The following is a 20,108-nucleotide window of genomic DNA, read 5'->3' on the forward strand; positions in this document are numbered from 1 at the left end:
AGGTTCGATTCCCGTTAGGGGCACAGGTCCGGGCTGCGGGCTCCGTCCCCAGCGGGGGGCGTGCGGGAGGCAGCCGGTCCACGATGCTCTCTCATCATGGATGTTCCTATCTCTCCCTCTCCCCTCCTCTCGGAAATCAATAAAGATATATATATATTCTTTAAAAAGTAAAGGATTTCCCCGGAGCTGACAGCCTCCCCGGTTGACCCTCTGCGCGCCCGGGAGCCATGTGGTCGCTGACCCGGGGGGAGGGGGGGACACGGTGTCGGAGCTGGAGCCTCCCGTGCCGGTCCCCGAAGGGCCTGCGCGGCCTCTCGGGCGCTGGAGGCGGAGGGGGCTCTGCCGGAGAAAGGGGGGAGGTTCTGGGCACAATCGCCCCCCGGAGCAGCTCGGGGACAGCGGCTGAGGACGGAGGCTGGACGCAGGCAAGAAGCAGCGGCGGCGCATGCGCCCGGGGCCCGCGCGCGGCGGGGCGACACCTTGCGGCCGCGGGCGGAGGCGCGGCTGGGACACGAGTGATTTGCGCGGTCATTACAGACCCTGCGAGAGGCTCCCAGGGTCCGAGGGCTGGAGGGCTGTAATTGGCTCTAACTGGCCCGGAACCTTGGCAGCACCCACTGGATTCCCCCCCCTCCACCTGCACCCCATAAATGCCCCCTCCACCTGCACCCCATAAATGCCCCCTCCCCCTGCACCCCATAAATACCCCGACGCTGTGGGCCCCGGAGCTGGCCTAGCCACCCACCCCGAAGGCCCGGAAATCCCGGGTCTGGGGCGCACCCCGCGTAGAAACGTGCCCGTCCTGGCTCCAGGGCCTCAGACAGGTCAGGAGGCTGCTGAGCGGGGCTCCCAGGGGCTCCCTGGGGCCAATGCCCCCGCGTGTGAGGACATTACCAGGATCGAGTGACGTTACTCCCAGGAAAGGGCCCGGCAGCGACTGGCCCCAGCACCCCCAGCGGGAAGCTCATCAGGGAATGGCCTACAGCAGGTCAGGTCTCCAAGGGCAACGGTTCAAGTCCCACCTCCAACAGTCCCCCGAGCTGGGGCTCCGGCTTCCCATCTATGAAATGGGTATAATAGTAGCAGCTGCTGCTGGTCAGCCGGCGGGCGGGACTCCGAGGTTGAGCCACGACCTAGGAACCAGGAAGTCATGTTTCGATTCCAGGTCAGGGCACAGGCCCAGGTTGTGGGCTCGATCCCCAGTGGGGGGCGTGCGGGAGGCAGCCGACCCGTGATCCCCTCTCATCATTGATGTTTCTATCTCCCTCTCCCTTCCCCTCTGAAATCAATAAAAATATATGAATTTTTTTTTTAATTTGCTTGTGTTTTAGAAGTTCCCTCCCTCACAGGCGACCTACCCAGCATCCACACTCCGATCCTCGCTCTCTCCCGGCAAAGGAGCACTTTTATCAGCCCCAGGCCTCTAATACGAAACATGTGCTTCAGGGACTATCGCCCCCGGTTCCCTCCCCGCCGCCCGGTGTCTGCCGGCGCATCTACCGCCTGACAGAGATTAATGGGCAGCTGCCCACATGTGTTTCCTGTTCCCCGCCTCTCGGAGAGCAGATCCGCCGATGGATCCCAGCCGGGGCCCCTGGAGGCGGGAGGAAGGACGCGGAGAATCGTCCCAGGACCCGTCCGGGATGACAGCGTCTCCCTGTGGTTCCCATCAGCAGCCCCAGACGGACCGGGCTCACCCAGCCGGACTCGGAAAACGGCGCGAAAAACCGAGTGGAGGAGCTTGAATCAAGACGAACTGTTAGCCGGGCGGCCTGGCCCAGTGGGTGAGCGTCGACCTATGAACCCGGATCCCCGGTGCCACCCCTTCCCACTCCCCTGCATTGTGATGCCCTTGGAGGGAGGAGGACGCCGAGGCCCAGAGAGGTTCAGTCAGCACCCTGGGGTCACACAGCGGCAGGGGCCACGTCCCCCTGGCCGCACACGGAGCCGTGGACGCTCCAGTTCTGTTGACGGACAACATTCACAGGAAACGCACCCGCATTCGCCCCGTGGCTCGTTCCCGGGCGTTTCTACTCACAGGGAGGCCACGCCAGGAAGCAGGTCTCATCGCTCTAGCGACTATTGCTGTGACGGGGACAGCATCGTGGGGAGTCCGTGCCCGCCCCCCGAAACCCTGAGGGCATCTCCCCCAAACCGTGGAGGCGTGTGTGTCCCTTTCCCCGTAAATCAGGTCACGGGGTGGCCGGGGGCTTCCCGGGAAGCTTCCTGCTCCCAGCGGGGCGGCCGGCACAGGCAGGACTTGTGGGTTCAAACATCAAAGGAGCCGGCCAGTGACCGGAAGGAGGTCGGTGGGGGGTGGGGGGGCGGCATTTTCCTTTCAAACTTGAACCAAAGCAGATGGGACGCACCCTGGGCGTCCACTGATATTTAGAAACTCACGCAGATGGTGTGAGAGGGCGCACCTTCAGGGCTTGGTCTGGAGGGTGGGACGCAGCCTGGCGGGGAGAGAAGGCCTGGCCCTCGCCTGGCGGACAGACAGCAAACCTCCCGGCCTCGCAGGCACAGGGCGCCTCCTCCTGCCGGCCCCTCGTCCCCTGGGCTTCGTGAGGACAACCTGCGGGCCTGGGTAAGGCCTCACGTTGGACCTAAAAGCCTCTTGGGGGGGGGCGGGTCTCCAAGAGGATTTCTGACGTCCTGGGGCAAATGACTGAACCCCTTCTCCCTGCACATGACCTTAAAGCGCTGGCCCCGCCCGGCCGTGTGGCTCAGTGGTTGAGCGTCCACCCAGGAACCAGGAGGTCAGGGTTCGATTCCCGGTCAGGGTTCGATTCCCGGTCAGGGCACAGGCCCGGGTTGTGGGCTTCATCCCCAGTGGGGGGCGTGCGGGAGGCGGCCGATCTGTGATTCTCTCGCATCGTTGATGTTTCTCTCTCTCTCTCTCTCCCCTCCTCTCGGAAATCAATAAAAATATATTTAAAAAACAACAACAAGTGCTTCCGGGGGCGGCTGGGGGCTGGGTCCTTAGGCGGCTGCTCCGGGGGGTCACATAACTCCCCACCCACCGCTGCCTCCCGCCGCCGCCGATCCCGGAGGAGGGCTCGCCCGCTGCTGGCCGCCCTGGCTGCTCTGGGCGGCGGCCTCCCCGGGAGGGGCCGGGCCGGTGGGCTCAGCCCTTCAGACCGCCCAGCGCCCAGCGTGAGCCCCTCCTCCGCCTCCCTTCCCGCTGGGCCTTTCTTGTGAGCAGCAGGGGGCCCGGGATGAGGCGCTGGTCGGCTTCAAAGGCGGGCAGGCCGCTGGCTGCCCCTCCCAGCTCAGCCCCGTCCCCCCAGCTCAGCCCCGTCCCCCCAGCTCAGCCCGGGTCCCCCCAGCTCAGCCCCGTCCCCCCAGCTCAGCCCGGGTCCCCCCAGCTCAGCCCCGTCCCCCCAGCTCAGCCCCGTCCCCCCAGCTCAGCCCGGGTCCCCCCAGCTCAGCCCCGTCCCCCCAGCTCAGCCCCGTCCCCCCAGCTCAGCCCGGGTCCCCCCAGCTCAGCCCCGTCCCCCCAGCTCAGCCCGGGTCCCCCCAGCTCAGCCCCGTCCCCCCAGCTCAGCCCCGTCCCCCCAGCTCAGCCCGGGTCCCCCCAGCTCAGCCCCGTCCCCCCAGCTCAGCCCGGGTCCCCCCAGCTCAGCCCCGTCCCCCCAGCTCAGCCCCGTCCCCCCAGCTCAGCCCGGGTCCCCCCAACTCAGCCCCGTCCCCCCAGCTCAGCCCCGTCCCCCCAGCTCAGCCCCGTCCCCCCAGCTCAGCCCGGGTCCCCCCAGCTCAGCCCCGTCCCCCCAGCTCAGCCCCGTCCCCCCAGCTCAGCCCGGGTCCCCCCAGCTCAGCCCCGTTCCCCCAGCTCAGCCCCGTCCCCCCAGCTCAGCCCGGGTCCCCCCAGCTCAGCCCCGTCCCCCCAGCTCAGCCCGGGTCCCCCCAGCTCAGCCCGGGTCCCCCCAGCTCAGCCCCGTCCCCCCAGCTCAGCCCCGTCCCCCCAGCTCAGCCCGGGTCCCCCCAGCTCAGCCCCGTCCCCCCAGCTCAGCCCGGGTCCCCCCAGCTCAGCCCGGGTCCCCCCAGCTCAGCCCCGTCCCCCCAGCTCAGCTCCGTCCCCCCAGCTCAGCCCCGTCCCCCCAGCTCAGCCCTGGTCCCCCCAGCTCAGTCCGGGTCCCCCCAGCTCAGCCCCGTCCCCCCAGCTCAGCCCCGGTCCCCCCAGCTCAGCCCGGGTCCCCCTAGCTCAGCCCCGTCCCCCCAGCTCAGCCCCGGTCCCCCCAGCTCAGCCCCGGTCCCCCCAGCTCAGCCCGGGTCCCCCTAGCTCAGCCCGGGTCCCATGGCCACTGCGCTTGCTTTCTCTCCTGGCAACACCCTCCCTCCCAGGCCTGGGGTCAGAGGTGCTGGGGTGTGGGCGGGGGAGGGGCTGCCCGTCCAGCCGCCATTGTCTGCGGTTCCCTGGAGTCTATTAGGAAAGGGAGCGAGGGGCCAGGCGCGGTGGCTTCTGTTTGCCTGAGCGCAGGGGGGACAATCGGAGCCACTTGGGCAACCGGAGCCCCGGGGTGTCTGCGGGGCCAGCAGGGCGCGTTCTCAGGAAACCAGGACTCGCTGGCCGCTTCCAGTGCCCGCACACGCCTGACCCCCCCACGCCTGGCCCCCCCTCCACTCCTGACCCCCCCACGCCTGGCCCCGCCCACGCCTGACCCCGCCCACGCCTGGCCCCCCCTCCACTCCTGGCCCCCCCTCCACTCCTGACCCCCCCACGCCTGGCCCCCCCTCCACTCCTGACCCCCCCACGCCTGGCCCCGCCCACGCCTGACCCCGCCCACGCCTGGCCCCCCCTCCACTCCTGGCCCCCCCTCCACTCCTGACCCCCCCACGCCTGGCCCCCCCTCCACTCCTGACCCCCCCACGCCTGGCCCCGCCCACGCCTGACCCCGCCCACGCCTGGCCCCCCCTCCACTCCTGACCCCCCCACGCCTGGCCCCGCCCACGAGGGTTTCTGTGCTTCGTGTCCTTCTTTCCCCTGAAGAAAAGGCTGATCCGCGTGTTGGTTTATTAATGAGATCCGCCCCCCCCCCCCCAGACTCTGCGAGAAGCACCTGGGGCTCCAGCCGGGCCAGGGCGCCTCTGCACCGGCTCAGGCACCTGCCCCCCGGCCTGGGCGCTCCGCCCGAATCTCAGGGGCACCCGGGGGGCAGCGGGAGAGCAGGTTCTCGCGGCAGGAAATGCGGGCTCTTCCCCCCTTTCTAACGGGCTGTTGGGTTTGGGCTGGAGCCTGTGATTCCCCAAAATGTGACCAGGGTCTCCCCGGCCGGCAGCTCAGGGGCTAAGCGTTGACCTATGAACCAGGAGGTCAGGGTTCGATTCCCGGTCAGGGCACAGGCCCGGGTTGTGGGCTCCATCCCCAGTTGGGGGCGTGCAGGAGGCAGCCGGTCCATGATTCTCTCTCATCATGGATGTTTCTCTCTCTCCCTTCCTCTCTGAAATCAATAGTGTGTGTGTGTTGTGTGCATGTGTGTATAAGTATGTGTGTTGTGTGTATAAGTGTGTGTATAAGTGTGTGTGTGTAAAGATGTTCAGGGCCGGCCCACAGAACCTGTGAGCTTGGGGACGGAGACAGCGGGTGCGGTGAGGCCTCGGGGGGTGGGCACAGTCCCAGGAGGGCCCGGGGCCCTAGGAGAGGAAGCAGGTGTGACCGTGGGAACAGGAGGGCAGGCGCCTGAGGGGGCGGGGGAGCGGCTCTTCCTCAGGGACGGGGTCGGCCCTGCAGGCGGGTCAGGGTCTGGCCTCCGAGGCTGAGCCCAGGGAAGGGAGCTGCGGTCCAGCCGCCGGGCATGTGGCCACCTGGTGACCCGACCGTGACCCTGCTCAGAGGCTCCCGGGCTGCAGGGCCCACCCTCCTGGGACGAGGTTCCGGCTGGGTGGCCTCCCGAGACTCTACCGGCAGGAATGATGGCCCGTCCGTCCCCAGGGCCACCCCAGACAAGGGTCTGGGCCCGGGAACCCTGATCCGGGGACAAGGAGGCCTGGGAGGGGCACCTCTCGCCCCAGCACCCGCCTCGGGCTCCCTTCACCCCCCAGACCCCCCACCCCGGCATCTTCCGGACCCACCGCCTCCTGCAGGGCTAGTCACGGCAATTCTGGGCCCCCGCGAGGGGAGAACCCCCGGAAAATCCCCTGGCCCCTTTCCCCCAACTTCCCTTTGATTTCTCATTTTTCCTATTTTTTTTCTAAAGTTTCTTCATCACGGATTTCTGGAAGCGTCGTCCCTGGCGGCTCACACAACAAGTTTTGGCAAAAACCAAAGTCTTACTCCCCATTGGGCTGCGGAGGTCGGAGCAGCGGCCTCAGAGGTGGAGGAGCCCCCTCCCCACCCCCCGTGCAATTCGGGGTGGGGGGGGGATGGAAGATCCCAGCCCCGGGCAAACAGCAGCTTCGTTTTCACGGCCACAAGACGGGACTTGCCTTCGGTCGGCTTGGGGGCACCGGGTAGGGTTAGAGATGTGGGGGGTGGGGGCTCTCTGGGTATCGGGGCCCCTTCAGCCACCTGTCTTCTTATTTTTTTAAATTGATTTCCAAGAGGAAGGGAGAGGGAAAGAGAGAGAGAAACATACATGAGGAGAATCACGGATCAGCTGCCTCCCACACACCCCCTACTGGGGATCGAGCCCACAACCCCGGGCCTGTGCCCTGACCGGGAATCAAACCGTGACCTCCTGGTTCCTAGGTCGACGCTCAACCACTGAGCCACACCGGCCGGATGTGTTACTGGCCGTTTAGAGCTGTGTGTCTGTGTGTCTGAGACTGTGTCCCCGAAACCCCCCTCCCACATACGCACACAGACACACCTGCTTATCTGCTCACACACAGCCATTTAGAGGCACAGATACGCACATGCACCCACACGCACCGCCGGGGTTAAGGGTCGGAGGCAAGACCAGGGCGGCGCTGGAACACGGTGCCACCGAACGTGCCGAGGCCGAGGGTTTTATCCTAAGCGCACGGAGGTCGATCCAAGGGCTTGCCTCCTGGTGGAAGTCGCCAGGCCGTGAGTTACGTGCGGCTGGCGACCAGCCTGGCACGTCCAGGGGAGCGGTGGTTGGGCGAGCCCAGCCTGCCCCGAGCACACCCACGGCACGGGCGAGGCCCGTCTGCTGCACCCACTCACCTCCTGGGCGCTCCCCGGTGCGTGGATGCCGCCCTCCTGGGACCTGTCACTCCTGCCCACATGCGGGTTTGCAGCGCACACCCACCCAGGAAACCACATGCACTTAGTTACAGGGGGGACCCAGGGGCTGGACACACCCGTCCGTCCGTCCGTCAGGGAGAAAAAGGTGCTGAATGAAGGTGGTGACGAGAAAGCCTCACCCAAGAGGAGGCCTTAAGCTCAGCCTGGAGCCTGGCCGGTGCGGCTCAGGGGTGGAGCGTTGACCTAGGAACCAGGAGGTCAGGGTTCAGTTCCCTGTTGGGGCACAGGCCCGGGTTGTGGGCTAGATCCCCAGTGCGGGGTGTGCAGGAGGCAGCCGATCCATGATTCTCTCTCATGGATGTTTTGATCTTTCCCTCTCCCTTCCTCTCTGAAATCAATAAAAATTTTTTTTTTCAAAAGCTGACCCCAGCTGGGACTCAGAGCCCAGGCTCCGCCCCCTCCTCTTCCCATCTGTCTCTGAAACGCCACCTCACCTCCAAGGTCAGACACCACAGGCCCAAGGACCAAAGGCACTCACACCCCCACCCCCGCCCCCGGGATGCCAGCCCTGGGGCAGCTCCGAGAGTGAGTGAGTGAGTGAGTGAGTGAGTCATCGCTAATTCTGCTCCGGCGGCCCGCCGCCCGGGCACAGCCAGACCCACATACTTGGGGCTAATTCCTTTGGCAGCGGCATCAAAGCCCCAAGAGGGCTGAGTCCCAGGGTTCTCCTCCTTAAAAAAGCAACGACACACAAACACATCCTGGAGAGAAGAAGCGCAGAATTCTGATGATCTCTCCTCTTCTGTTTGCTAGAATTGGGGGGGGGGGGAATGGGGGCACCACCGGTGTCGGGTGTCGGTGGCCCTTATATAGCCCCTGCGCCTCCCGGAATGCCGGGCCGGAGGGCTCAGTGCGGGGAGCGCGGAGCTCTGACCCAGGAGGCCAGGGGTGATTCCCGGTCAGGGCACAGGCCCGCTGTGGGCTCCATCCCCGGTGGGGGGCGCGCAGGAGGCGGCCGGTCAGTGATTCTCTCTCATCATGGATGTTTCTCTCTCTCTCTCCCTCTCCCATCCTCTCTGAAATCAATAAAAATATATTTAATAATAATAAAAAGAACACACGTGCGCTGTTGCCAGCCGCTGGGGTGTGGGGTGTGGTGCCGGCACATGGGGGGGGGGGAGTGGAACTGCAGGGGGTGGACAGGGAACAGCTGGGCCCGGGCGCCCCCTCCCTCCCCGCCCCCTGCCCCCCGGGAGCTCGAGGGCTGCAGAAGGACGAAGACACGAGCAGACGAGCCCGAGCCCCGCGCAGCGCGCTGTTTGCTTTCCGGGCGCCTGGCCCACCTGGGCGCGCAGGCAGCGTCTGGGAACGAGGGCGCACCCGCCCCGGGATCAGCCGCGACTGGCCCAGGTGCCCGCCCGCCGCCCGGGGCCCGGGGCGGTCCAGAAAGATGGGGGGGGGGGGGGCTCCTGGGGATGAGTCAGCGCTCCAGGTGCTGCCGGCGGTCCGCGGGGAGCCCCAGAGCGCGCAGCTCGGAGGCAAGACCAGCTCCCTGGACCGGTCCCAGGAGGGCGGGAGTGGGGGGGTGGGGGGGCGCTGTGGGCGGCGGGGGGGGGGCGCTGGCTGCGGGGTCTTCACGGAGCCGGTGAGGGTGTGGCAGAGGGTCCGCTTGGCCTGGAACCAGAAGCTGGGGGACCAAACGCCCTCACCCCCGCCCCCCGACTCACCCCTTTGCACATGGGGCGGGGGGGGGGTGGGGGGGGGGAGGCCGGGAGGGGAAGCCGGCCGTGGACGCCAACGGGAAGCTGCCCCCAGCGGCGGCAGAGGGCACAGCACAGGCGCCCGGAGCGCACCTACGTGCCCACGTGTGCGTGGCCTCCTTTGAAATCTTAAAATATATATATATATTTATATTATTGATTATATATAATTGATTAAATATATTATTGATTTCAGAGAAGAAAGGTGAGAGAGAGATAGAACATCAATTATGTGTCCCCCCCCCCCCGCCCCAATGGAGCCCACAACCCGGGCCTGTGCCCTGACCAGGAATCCAGCCTGGCTTATAGGGCGACGCTCAGCCGCGGAGACAGCAGCCGGGCCGGGCGCAGCTCCAGATCCGACGTGACCCTTGAAGGACAGAAGCAGCAGCGGCCTTCCCTTCGCCAGCGGACGCCTCGGGGACCGTTCTCACCCGAGCGGGCGAGGACCTCGTTAGAGGGCTCTGCACCCAAGCGCCCCCAAACCTAAACTGTGCCGATCGGAGGAGGCTTTACCGGAAGGGCCCGCAGGGCACGGGGACCGGAGGGCGGGGGGGGAGGGGGGTGCCAGGCGTTGGGGCTCTGGTTCCCTTAGGCATCACGTGGCCGCATGTCCCTGGGTCCGCGTGCCCATCGCCGTGCCCCCTGTCACCTCTAGAAACCTGTGCATCCAGATGGGGGGCTGGGAGGGGGGCGAGGCTCACCGCTCCCACATCCTGGGCCCAACCCCAAAACTGGGTGAGCAGGCAGCCTGCACACCCCCACACACACACCCCTGGGGAAGGGAAGCCAGGACTCGGTCGGCTTTGAGTTCACCACCTACCAGAGGCCTGCCAGGCGGGGAACCCGTCACCGGGCACTTCGGGGCGATCACAGCCCAGCCTGGTGACTCACCGAGGCCCGGAGCCCTTTCCCCCGCCCACGAACGGTGATTAAGCTCCCCAGGGCCCGCTCCAGACCTATAATTATGCTCGCTTCACACGCAGGGAAACTGAGGCAGAGGCCTGCACGGTGGCCCACTGAGGTTGCCTCCCTGTCTAACCCCAAGCAGGGGTCCCCTGGGTGAACCCAGCCTGGGAGCTGGGCCAGAGTCCTCCTCTGGGGCCCGAGACCGTGGCCACCGTGAAAGTGGACACTCGGGCCCGGGAGTCCCTTCAACGGGGCAGGGCTGCTGGGCACCGGGCCCCATGACCAGGCCCGGAGAGCTGGGGAGCTAGAAGTTCGATTTTTATCAGAAAATAGTACCATGTTTTCAAGTCCGCTAACCAATTCCATTTATTTTTGTTGTTGTTAATTTTTCCACTGATTTTTAGAGAGAGCAGAAAGGCGGGGGAGAGAAAGAGAGAGAGCAACATCAATGCAAGAGAGACACATCCGCTGGTTGCCTGGGATCGAGCCTGCACCCCAGGTGCATGCCCTGGACGGAAATCGAACCCGGAACCCTTCAGTCCACAGGCCGACGCTCTACCCACTGAGCAAAACTGGCTAGGGCCAATTCAAGAAATGTTTAATGTGTTGATTGATTTGAGAGGGAGAGAAACATCGATGTGTTGTTCCAGTCATTGGTGCACTCATTGATTGATTCTTCTACGTGCCCTGGGCAGAGATCGAACCCGAAACCTTGGGGGAGGGGAGGACGCTCCACTTGGCTGAGCTACCGGCCAGGGATCCGTTCAGACTTCTTAAAGGCACCTCGAAGGCCACCAAAGCCTGTGGGTGGGAGGGAGTCAGGCCTGAGAACCACCTTGAGTCCCTTCACCTCGACGGCCGTAACCCGAAGGACTGTCACGGGAGCCCCACGGGCGGTTTGACGTTTCCTGGCAGCCACTGGCCGGTGAAAGCAGCCGGCTGCCACGGGGAGCAAATGGACGCGGCTGCGTGCCAATAAAACTTTATTGAAAAAAGCTGGCCTGGGGCAGGTCATGGGACCAGCGGCGGCCTGCGGCCTGGGCTAGTGCCATGGTTACCCCTAACGTTTAGGGGCCGAAAGGCCTGAGCTGCTGGCCCCGTGTCCACACATTATCCTCAAATACAGGACAGATGCCTGCCACGGAGGGTTTGTTCACGGAGATCTCGCCTGTGTCATCATTCAAGGCTGGTTTTTGCAAAAACGTAAGCCCAGCGAAGAAGGGCTTTTTGCGGTATTCCTGGCTCCAACGGCAGGCACTAGGGTGAGCACCCATGACTGTTCGCTGAATCAGCCAGGTTTGAAATCATCGGATTTTGTTATTTCACCACATTTTAAATTTGGGCCCAGCCGGTGTGGCTCAGTGGAATTTACATCGTCCTGTGCACCAAGAGGCTGCGGGTTCGATTCCCGGTCAGGGCACGTGCCAGGGTTGCGGGCTTGATCCCCAGTAAGGGGTGGGGTGGGGTATAGGAGGCAGCTGATCCGTGATTCCCTCTCATCATGGGTGTGGCCAAGGCCGGGACAGGCAAGGAAAGGGTCCCCGGGTGGGGAGGGGGACAGGAGGGGGGCAGCTGGGGGGGGGGGGGCGGGGAGAACAGATGGGAAGGTGAGTCATTAAATCAGGGCAGACCCCAGGGCCAGGGCAGGGGACAGAGGCTCAAAGTGATTCCACCCCAAACACTCAAGCTGGATCTCAGATGAGTGTTTGGGATAGAAATGAAACAGCACACACACACACACACACACACACACACGCACACATACGCGCACACACACACACACGCACACACACACACGCACACATACACACACACACACACACACTGCTTCACTTTTCTGGAATGCTGACATTTTTTTATCCATATAATTCTTCAGGAAACAGCCGAAGACAGCATTCCAGGATGAAGGGCCTTTTCTCGGGCTGCCCTGTCCCAGGTGAAGGGTCCATGCGTGTGTGTGCATGTGCGTGTGTGTGTGCGTGCGTGTGTGTGCGAGTGTGTGTTTGGGAGCAGGAGGAGCTCAGCCTCCCTCTATTCTAAACAGATAATGTCCCTGTCATGTGACCACGCAGGCGGCTTTGTCCCTCGCCCCGTCCCCCTCCTTTTTCGGGGGGCGGGAGGGGGTAGTGTTTGTTGTTGTTGCCCCTGCGAGCGAGATGAAAAGGCAGGACTGTGGCTTTAAAGGCGGAGGCGCGGACAATGCGGGCGGCAGTGAAAAGGCGGGCGCTGTGGAGAGGAGTTTAATCTAATTTGGTTGGAGGGTGTCCGTCGCGCTGTTGTTTTGGGGAGTGTGGGAAGCGAGGCCGGAGCAGTGGGGAGCCGGCTCTCCGAGAGGATCCAAAGCCGGGCCTTGAAGGGAGATTAGAGACGAGCGCTGATTTGCAATTCACACCGAGGCCCCCCGCGGAACCCTCGCTCGTATTTCAAACCCCCTCGCCCGGCAAGTGCCTGAGCCTCAGCGGGCCAGTCGCCTTGGAGGGCCGCTCCCTCCGCTCATCCCTTCATCCCTTCCAGGATGCGGGTGCTCTGTTGTTGTTGTTGTTTCTCTAGCCCCCCCAGTCCCCCCACCTCCCCACCCCCGGCCCTGTCTGCCAGCTCCTGTTTTGAGCTGCAATGAAAACTTTGGTGCCTGTTGGATGGGCGGCGAGGGGCCTGGGCTTTCTGTGGCGGCCCCAGGGCCCAGGCCTGAGGCCCCAGGTGTTTCCCTGGGAGAGTGTGGGGCAGGGGAAAGGCTGCTTCCTGGGTCGGGAAGGAGAATTCTCCGGGCCTTTTGTTTTGTTTTGTTTTGAATCTGATCATAAGTTTCTGCAGAAACGTTACACGAGATGACGGCAGGGGCAACAGTGCCCGCCGGCCCCAGGCCCCGCTGTGGACTAGGAAGTAGATCCCGGTTCATAGGGATGACGTGAGAGATGAAGCAACGCCGCCCTCACCCCCCCTCCCCCATCAGCAGACCCGGGGCTCCCCTGGAGCACGGTGTCACCCGAACCCCTTTCTGTCTGAAACGTCACCCACCGTCTGCGTCCTTCCCCAGCCTCCCGGGTCCTGCCACGGGCGAGCCACACGCGGAGTCTGAGGGGTTCACCTTTCTCTCTGTGGCCGGACGCGTCGGTAGGTCTTTATCTTAAAGAGGTGACCTGGGCTGGCTCCCATCTCGGTTCAGAAAGCCTCCCTCAGGCGGCGGCGATTCTAACCAACCGCAGGGATGGCCGGCGACGTCCTGGGAAGAGCCACGCCTTGGGTTTCCCGCGATCTCCGTGTCCACGTAGCTCATACTTTTCACTCTGCTGGGATGGAAGGAACCTTGAGGCTACTCCTTCCATCCGCTTCCACCAAAAACAAACAAACAAACAAACAAACAGTTGAGCCCTCATGCGACGCCGTGCCCGACTCCTGAGAGCGTCCCTTTTCCAAACCCTTGTGCTTTGCTGAGAGAACAAGCCCAAGAACTCGAAGGTAGCGAATGTGTAAGTGTCGAATTTTCCAAGAGAGAGATGTCTGTTTTAGGTGGTGGGGGGCAGAGGGTAGAACCAAAAATACTCCTCGCCCCTGCCCGTTATTTGAAATCATGTTTCATTATCAAGTTTCTCGCTCAAAATGCGAGAGGCCTAATGAGATTTCCATTAATTTAGAGCCCTCGCTATTCCCACGGCAGCCCCCAAACGCGTCCTGGCCCCTCTTTCATCCGCGGTTAAATATGTAAATAAAACGTCTAAAGTCATTCTTCAAAGAAGACAAAAGAAGAAAGGGCTGAGGGGGGAGCCAGGCCCAGAAGCCTCCGGATTCTCCATAACATTCGCCAGAGGGGGGCCGGCGGCCAGCCCGGCGAGCAGCAGGGGGCCCGGCCGCCTCTCAGAGCCTCTCAGAGCCGCACGTCTCACACCCCACACACGGGAACATAAACGAAAATAAAATATCTTTTCAGCTGGAGCCATCAAAAGGCCCCTTTCATTCCCGGGTTACGGAGGAGGCCGCCGGCACCGGCCAGCCAGGTTCCCCAGCCTTCGTTTCTCCCCAACGGCGTCGATTTGCGGGTCCCCGGCTCGGCTGGGCCGAGCGCACGGCACTTCTGCACACACCGTTTTTCTCTCTCTTTTTTTTTTTTTCTGAAAACCAGAGAAGAAAGCAGTCTGAAGTGGTTATCGCTAAAATAATGGGTCTGAACATGGCTGCATGGGAGCAACGCAGAGAGGGTTCATCGCTCACACCCCCTCCTGGTGTCGGGCCGGCTCCTTAACCCCTGCACATGGGTTTTTCCAATAGTTTCTGAGAAAACAGAAACAAAAAGGAAAAAGGGGGGAGGGGTGTCCAATGAAGGACCTTTGCAGGGAAAACTGTAGGAAAGCCAGCTGGTGTCCAGGGGACGCTTTTCCCCGACGGTTTTGAAAAGAACTCCCTGGACTCAAACACACAACAGAAAGGAAACGCAAGTGCGGACCCTCAGGCCAGGGGCTGCCTCGCAGGACGTGCGGGTCTTCCCTCCAGGAGGCCCAGCGCGGGGACCTGGGCTGCACTGGGGAGCCTTTCCCACTTCCTCCTCAGCTCAGCTTGCTCACACCTCCCACCACAGCCCACACCCAGGGACAAGGATGCAGGGCCACCCTGCCTGTTAGTTCTGGGATCTTGGGTAGGTCCCAGCCTCAGCCTCCTCCTAAGTGTTGGAAGGAAGGAAGGAAGGAAGGAAGGAAGGAAGGAAGGAAGGAAGGAAAGGAGGAAGGGAGGGAGGGAGGGAGGGAGGGAGGAAAAGTAGGTAGATGGAAGGGTGGCTGAATGAATGGAAGGACAGATGAATGAATGGGTGGATAGATGGATGGATGGACAATGGATAGATGGAAAAAAGGAAGGAAGGGCGGATGGAAGGATGGATGGATAGAAGGATGGATGATGGATGGGAGGGAGGAAGGAGGAAGGAGGAAGGGAGGGAAGGAGAGAGGAAGAATGAATGGATGGATAGAAGGGTGGATGATGGATGGATGGATGGATGGATGGATGGTTGGATGGATGGATGATGGATGGATGGTTGGATGAATGGTTGGATGGAAGGATGGATGATGGATGGATGATGGACAGATGATGGATGAATGGGTGGATGATGGATGGATGATGGATGGATGGATGGAAGGAAGGAAGGAAGGAAGGAAGGAAGGAAGGAAGGAAGGAAGGAAGGGTGTTTGAGTGGATGTGAGTTTCTTAAAGATGTAAAACCCTCTGACTTGTTTGAAATAAGAGCCAATGAATCCTGATCAGCCTTCTCAGCGGCAGCGCCCCCTTCGCCACAGCGGGCACAGCTTCCCAGAAGGAGGAGCGCCAGGCAGTGGCTTCTCCTTCGCGGGGAGGGGGCTCCTAGGGACACCTGGCCTCTCGGGGGCTCAGCCCAACCCCAGGGGGGTCTGCACACCTGTCCAGGCCGCCTGAGGGTGGAGGAGGGAGAGGAGGCCCAGGAGCACAGGGCCCGCTCCTCTGCCCTCCCTCCCACCCCTAAAGCCCCCCCCCGCCCCGCCCCTGCAGATGAGACCCGGAGTTTCAGAAGAACCTGAGAGACCCCGGCCGCCAGGGCCCCTCCCCTCCCCTCCCCTCCCCGGGGCGCTGTTTCTTTAGGGGCCGATCACGGAGCGCGGGGTAGCCTTTGAAATGTCTTCGCAGGGGAGGCGGGTGGGCGCGCCCTGTGCGGGGCGGGGCGGGGCGGGGCGTCCCTAAGTGACTTTACCACCAACCGGGTGGCCCCGAGGCGAGGGGGTGGGCGACGGGCCTCCGTCCGGGACGCTCGCTCCACTTCCCGGGAGAAGCGCGTGGCGTGGGCGCCTCCCGGGGGGTTGAGGACCCGGGACCCCGCCGGCTTAGCCTCCTCCCGCCTCTCCCACCCACCACCCCCCGACCCCCGTCACCTGACGGGTCTGTAGCCCAGGAGGGTGCGGGCCGGACCGTCACTCGCCTAATAACAAAAATCCCCGATGAGCGAACGGCTTCCGATCATAAATAAACTCCAGCCCGGGCCGGCGCGAGGCCCCTCAACGCCACGGCTTTGTTGGGTGGACGGGGGGATCCCCAGGATCCAAGCCAAGCCCCCACTTCCCGGGAATGGGGAGGGGGGACGTCGGCGTGCCGGGAGCGGGCCCGCCCCTCGCCCGCCCCCCTTCCGGGCGGAGACCCCGCGGGAGCGGCCCTAAAAGTCCGGATCCCGCCCCTCCCCCCGGCCCGGCGCTTCGCTTTGAAATTTCAAAGGCCGGGCCTCCCGGAGCCGGGCGCGCGCAGGCCTGGCGACTCCCCGCCCCGGACGGCGCGGCGGCTTTACAAGCGAAAGGGCCACTTTATGGCCGCGGCTGTAAAACGCACATCCCGCCTCGCTTTGAAGGCGCCCCGGCCCGGGACCCCCCGGGAAAGCGGGGACGATGCGCCCAGCCCCCCGCCGCGGGCACCCGCGCCCCCTCCGGCCCGTCTCCCAGCTTCCCGCGACCTCGGCGCCCGTGGGGTCCTCCGGGAGATGGGGCGCAGGCCGCCAGAGACGCAGGGTGCGGGGACAAGCCCGAGGGGTCCCCCCGGAAAGGGGGCGCACGCGGGCGGGAGGCGGAGGGAGAGCAAAGTTGGAGGCCGGCGGGGAGAGGGAGAAGGGGCGGCGGGCAGGACCGGCCGAGGCGCCAGGCGGGGAGTCCGGGCCGGGCGGGGGGCGAGACCGCGCTGCGCCCCGCGGGGCCCCGGAGCCGGCGAGGGGCCGCCCCGCTTTCTCATGCAAAGCAGCGGCGGGGGCGGGGCGCGCTCGGGGGCGGGGCCTGTCACCGGCCGGCTCTCCGCCTTCGCCTTTCCGCGCGTCTCCTCGCCCCGGGACGCAAAGCTCCCGACAGCTGCGGGCCGGGCCGGGCCGAGGCCGGCGCGGGTGGGGGGAGAGGAGCCCGGCGCGCTGGCCCGGCCACCGTGCGCCCCCGCCGCCCGCCGCCCGCTCCGGACGCGCCCCCCGCGCGCTCCCCGAAGAGGCCAAAGTTTGCCGGCCGAGACCCGCCGCCCGCGCCGAGGGCTCCCGGGGCCCCCTCGCTTCCCGGTATTGTTCGCCGACTTCGCTTCCCGGCTCCGCGGCCCCATCTCGGCGGAGGCCCGGGCCGCCGGGCGCCGGGAGAGCGGGGCCAGGCTAGGCGGGCATGGGCGGGGGCCCGGGCCGGGACGCGGAGCCGGGGCCAGCAGCCCGAACCCGAACCCGGGCCCGGGAGCGGCGGCTCTGAGGGCCGCGGACCTCCCCGCCGCCGGGGCGCCTCCGACGCCGGCACCATGCCGCGGCGCCCGGGACCCCGCCTGTGGCTGGCGCTGCAGGTGCTGGGGACGTGCGCCGCCATCAGCTCCCTGGACCTGGAGCGCCCGGGCGACGGCCAGTGCCAGCCCATCGAGATCCCCATGTGCCAGGACATCGGCTACAACATGACGCGCATGCCCAACCTGATGGGCCACGAGCAGCAGCGCGAGGCGGCCATCCAGCTGCACGAGTTCGCGCCGCTCGTGGAGTACGGCTGCCACGGGCACCTCCGCTTCTTCCTGTGCTCGCTGTACGCGCCCATGTGCACCGAGCAGGTCTCCGCCCCCATCCCCGCCTGCCGCGTCATGTGCGAGCAGGCCCGGCTCCGCTGCTCCCCGATCATGGAGCAGTTCCACTTCCAGTGGCCGGACTCGCTGGACTGCGGCAAGCTCCCCAACAAGAACGACCCCAACTACCTGTGCATGGAGGCGCCCAGCAACGGCTCCGAGGAGCCGGCGGCGGCGCGCGGCGCGGGCCTGTTCCCGCCGCTGTTCCGGCCGCAGCCCCGGCCCCCCGCGGGCGCGCCGGAGCCCTCGCTTCCCAAGGAGGGGGGCCCGGGGGGGCCCGGGCGCGCCGGCTGCGCCAACCCCGGCAAGTTCCACCACGTGGGCCGCAGCGCCTCGTGCGCGCCGCTGTGCGCGCCCGGCGTGGACGTGTACTGGAGCCGCGAGGACAAGCGCTTCGCCGTGGTCTGGCTGGCCGTCTGGTCGGTGCTCTGCTTCCTGTCCAGCGCCTTCACCGTGCTCACCTTCCTCATCGACCCCGAGCGCTTCCGCTACCCGGAGCGCCCCATCATCTTCCTCTCCATGTGCTACTGCGTGTCCTCCCTCGGCTACATCATCCGGCTGTTCGCGGGCGCGGAGAGCATCGCGTGCGACCGGGACAGCGGGCAGCTGTACGTGATCCAGGAGGGGCTGGAGAGCACGGGCTGCACGCTGGTCTTCCTGGTGCTCTACTACTTCGGCATGGCCAGCTCGCTCTGGTGGGTCGTCCTGACGCTCACCTGGTTCCTGGCCGCGGGCAAGAAGTGGGGGCACGAGGCCATCGAGGCGCACAGCAGCTACTTCCACCTGGCGGCCTGGGCCATCCCCGCCGTCAAGACCATCCTGATCCTGGTGATGCGCCGCGTGGCGGGCGACGAGCTCACGGGCGTCTGCTACGTGGGCAGCATGGACGTGCACGCGCTCACGGGCTTCGTGCTCGTGCCCCTGGCCTGCTACCTGGTCCTGGGCACGTCGTTCCTGCTGTCGGGCTTCGTGGCGCTGTTCCACATCCGGCGGGTGATGAAGACGGGCGGGGAGAACACGGACAAGCTGGAGAAGCTGATGGTGCGCATCGGGGTGTTCTCCGTGCTCTACACCGTGCCCGCCACCTGCGTCATCGCCTGCTACTGCTACGAGCGCTTGCACACGGAGCGCTGGCGGGCGCTGGCCGCGCAGCGCCGGTGCCGGCTGGACAGCCAGACGCAGAGCCTGGACTGCCTGCTGGCCGCCTCCATCCCCGCCGTGGAGATCTTCCTGCTGAAGATCTTCATGCTGCTGGTCGTGGGCATCACCAGCGGCGTGTGGATCTGGACCGCCAAGACGCTGCAGTCCTGGCGCTCCGTGTGCGGCCGCCGGTTCCGGGGGCGCGGCCGCAGGAAGCCCGCCAGCGCCGTTGCCCACCACGCGCCCGGCGGCGGCGGCGGCGGCGGCGGCGGCGGCGGCGGGATTTACAAAAAAGCCCAGCACCCCCAAAAGGCGTACCCCGGCAAGTATGAGCTGCCCGCACAGCCGCCTGCCTGCGTGTGAACCGGCCAGAAAAAACACAAAACAAAATAAAACAAAAAAACACACCAAAAAAAGCCAGGAAACTTTCCCACGGGGAGACGGTGGCCGGCGCAGCCAAACTTGGTGCTTTTCTTGGTTGGCTGGTTGTTGGTTGGTTTGTTTTTTGTTTTTTAATAAAAGTTTAAAAAGTAATAATAATAATAATAAACCGGTATTTTGGGGGGGGTTGTTTTTTTTTAAATATGTCTTTATTGATTTCAGAGAGGACGGGAGAGAGAAAGAAACATCCATGATGAGAGAGAGCCATGGATGGGCCGCCTCCTGCACACCCCCTACTGGGGATGGAGCCCGCAACCCGGGCAGGTGCCCTTGACCGGGAATCGAACCCGGGACCTCTGGGTTCCCAGGTCCACGCTCAACCACTGAGCCACACCAGCCGGGCTCATAAAGGTTTTCACCCTGAAATTCAGGACGGCCGGCTGCCCTGGGAGTCGAGGCTGGGGGAGCGGGTTGGGTTTGTTTGCAGGGAAGGAGGGCTGGGGAGGGGGGGGCAGTCGCCTCTTTGTAACTAATTTGTGGTAAAGTAGTGGGTTCAGCCCCTCCCTCCTCCCCCACCCCCACCCCCACCCCGGAAGAAAACTTTTGTTTAGAAGCTTCGGTAAATATACATCCGAGCGTGTGTTTGCCTTGGCTTTGCTCGCCTTAGACAAACCCCAGCAGAGGGGACTTGTTTGCCAATGAAAAGGCCTGTCTGTGGTGGGCTGCAGAGAGCCAGGGGGAGTGGGGGTGGGGGGGCAGGGAGGGCCCCCAGGAGGGCAGCCACTTCTGCGCCCCCAGGGCGAGAGGGGAAGCCCGGTGGGTTGGGCCTCTGCCCCCCACACACCGTCTCTCTCCGGGACAGAAACTTCCACCAGACCTCACCTGGGCCGGGGCCACCGCGGGCCATTGGGACATTGTTTTCTCCTCCTCGTCCCCTGAGCGTCCGAAGAGGAGCTGTGGATAAAGACCATAAAGAAGCCTCCCCACAAAGGGGCGAGGGGCCCAGGCCTCAGACGCCCTCCGCCCGGTGACATTTGTGGCTTTTTCATGGAAACGGAGCCTGCGTGAGCGGCTCCTCGCCCTGGTTTGTGGGAGGGAGGGGCGGGGGAGGGGGGGGCCATTCAAAGTCGCCCGAGGGCTGATGGACTCTCTATTGTGACCCAAATGGCTTCCCTGAGGGGCCTGGAGCCCTGGGCCCAGGG

The 20,108-nt window shown here is 64.7% G+C and overlaps 1 protein-coding gene across 1 annotated transcript; it reads left to right on the top strand.

Moving 5' to 3' along the window:
* Positions 1–17,076: 17,076 nt before the first annotated feature.
* Positions 17,077–19,033, top strand: FZD10 (frizzled class receptor 10; the record flags this gene model as incomplete). Its single annotated transcript, XM_081113429.1, has 1 exon — positions 17,077–19,033. The coding sequence occupies one exon, from the start codon at positions 17,077–17,079 to the stop codon at positions 18,886–18,888; it is 1,812 nt and encodes a 603-aa protein (XP_080969555.1). The 3' UTR covers positions 18,889–19,033.
* Positions 19,034–20,108: the final 1,075 nt, after the last annotated feature.

This window comes from Myotis nattereri (genome assembly GCF_964212035.1).
Source record: "Myotis nattereri genome assembly, chromosome: 19".
NCBI lineage: Eukaryota > Metazoa > Chordata > Mammalia > Chiroptera > Vespertilionidae > Myotis > Myotis nattereri.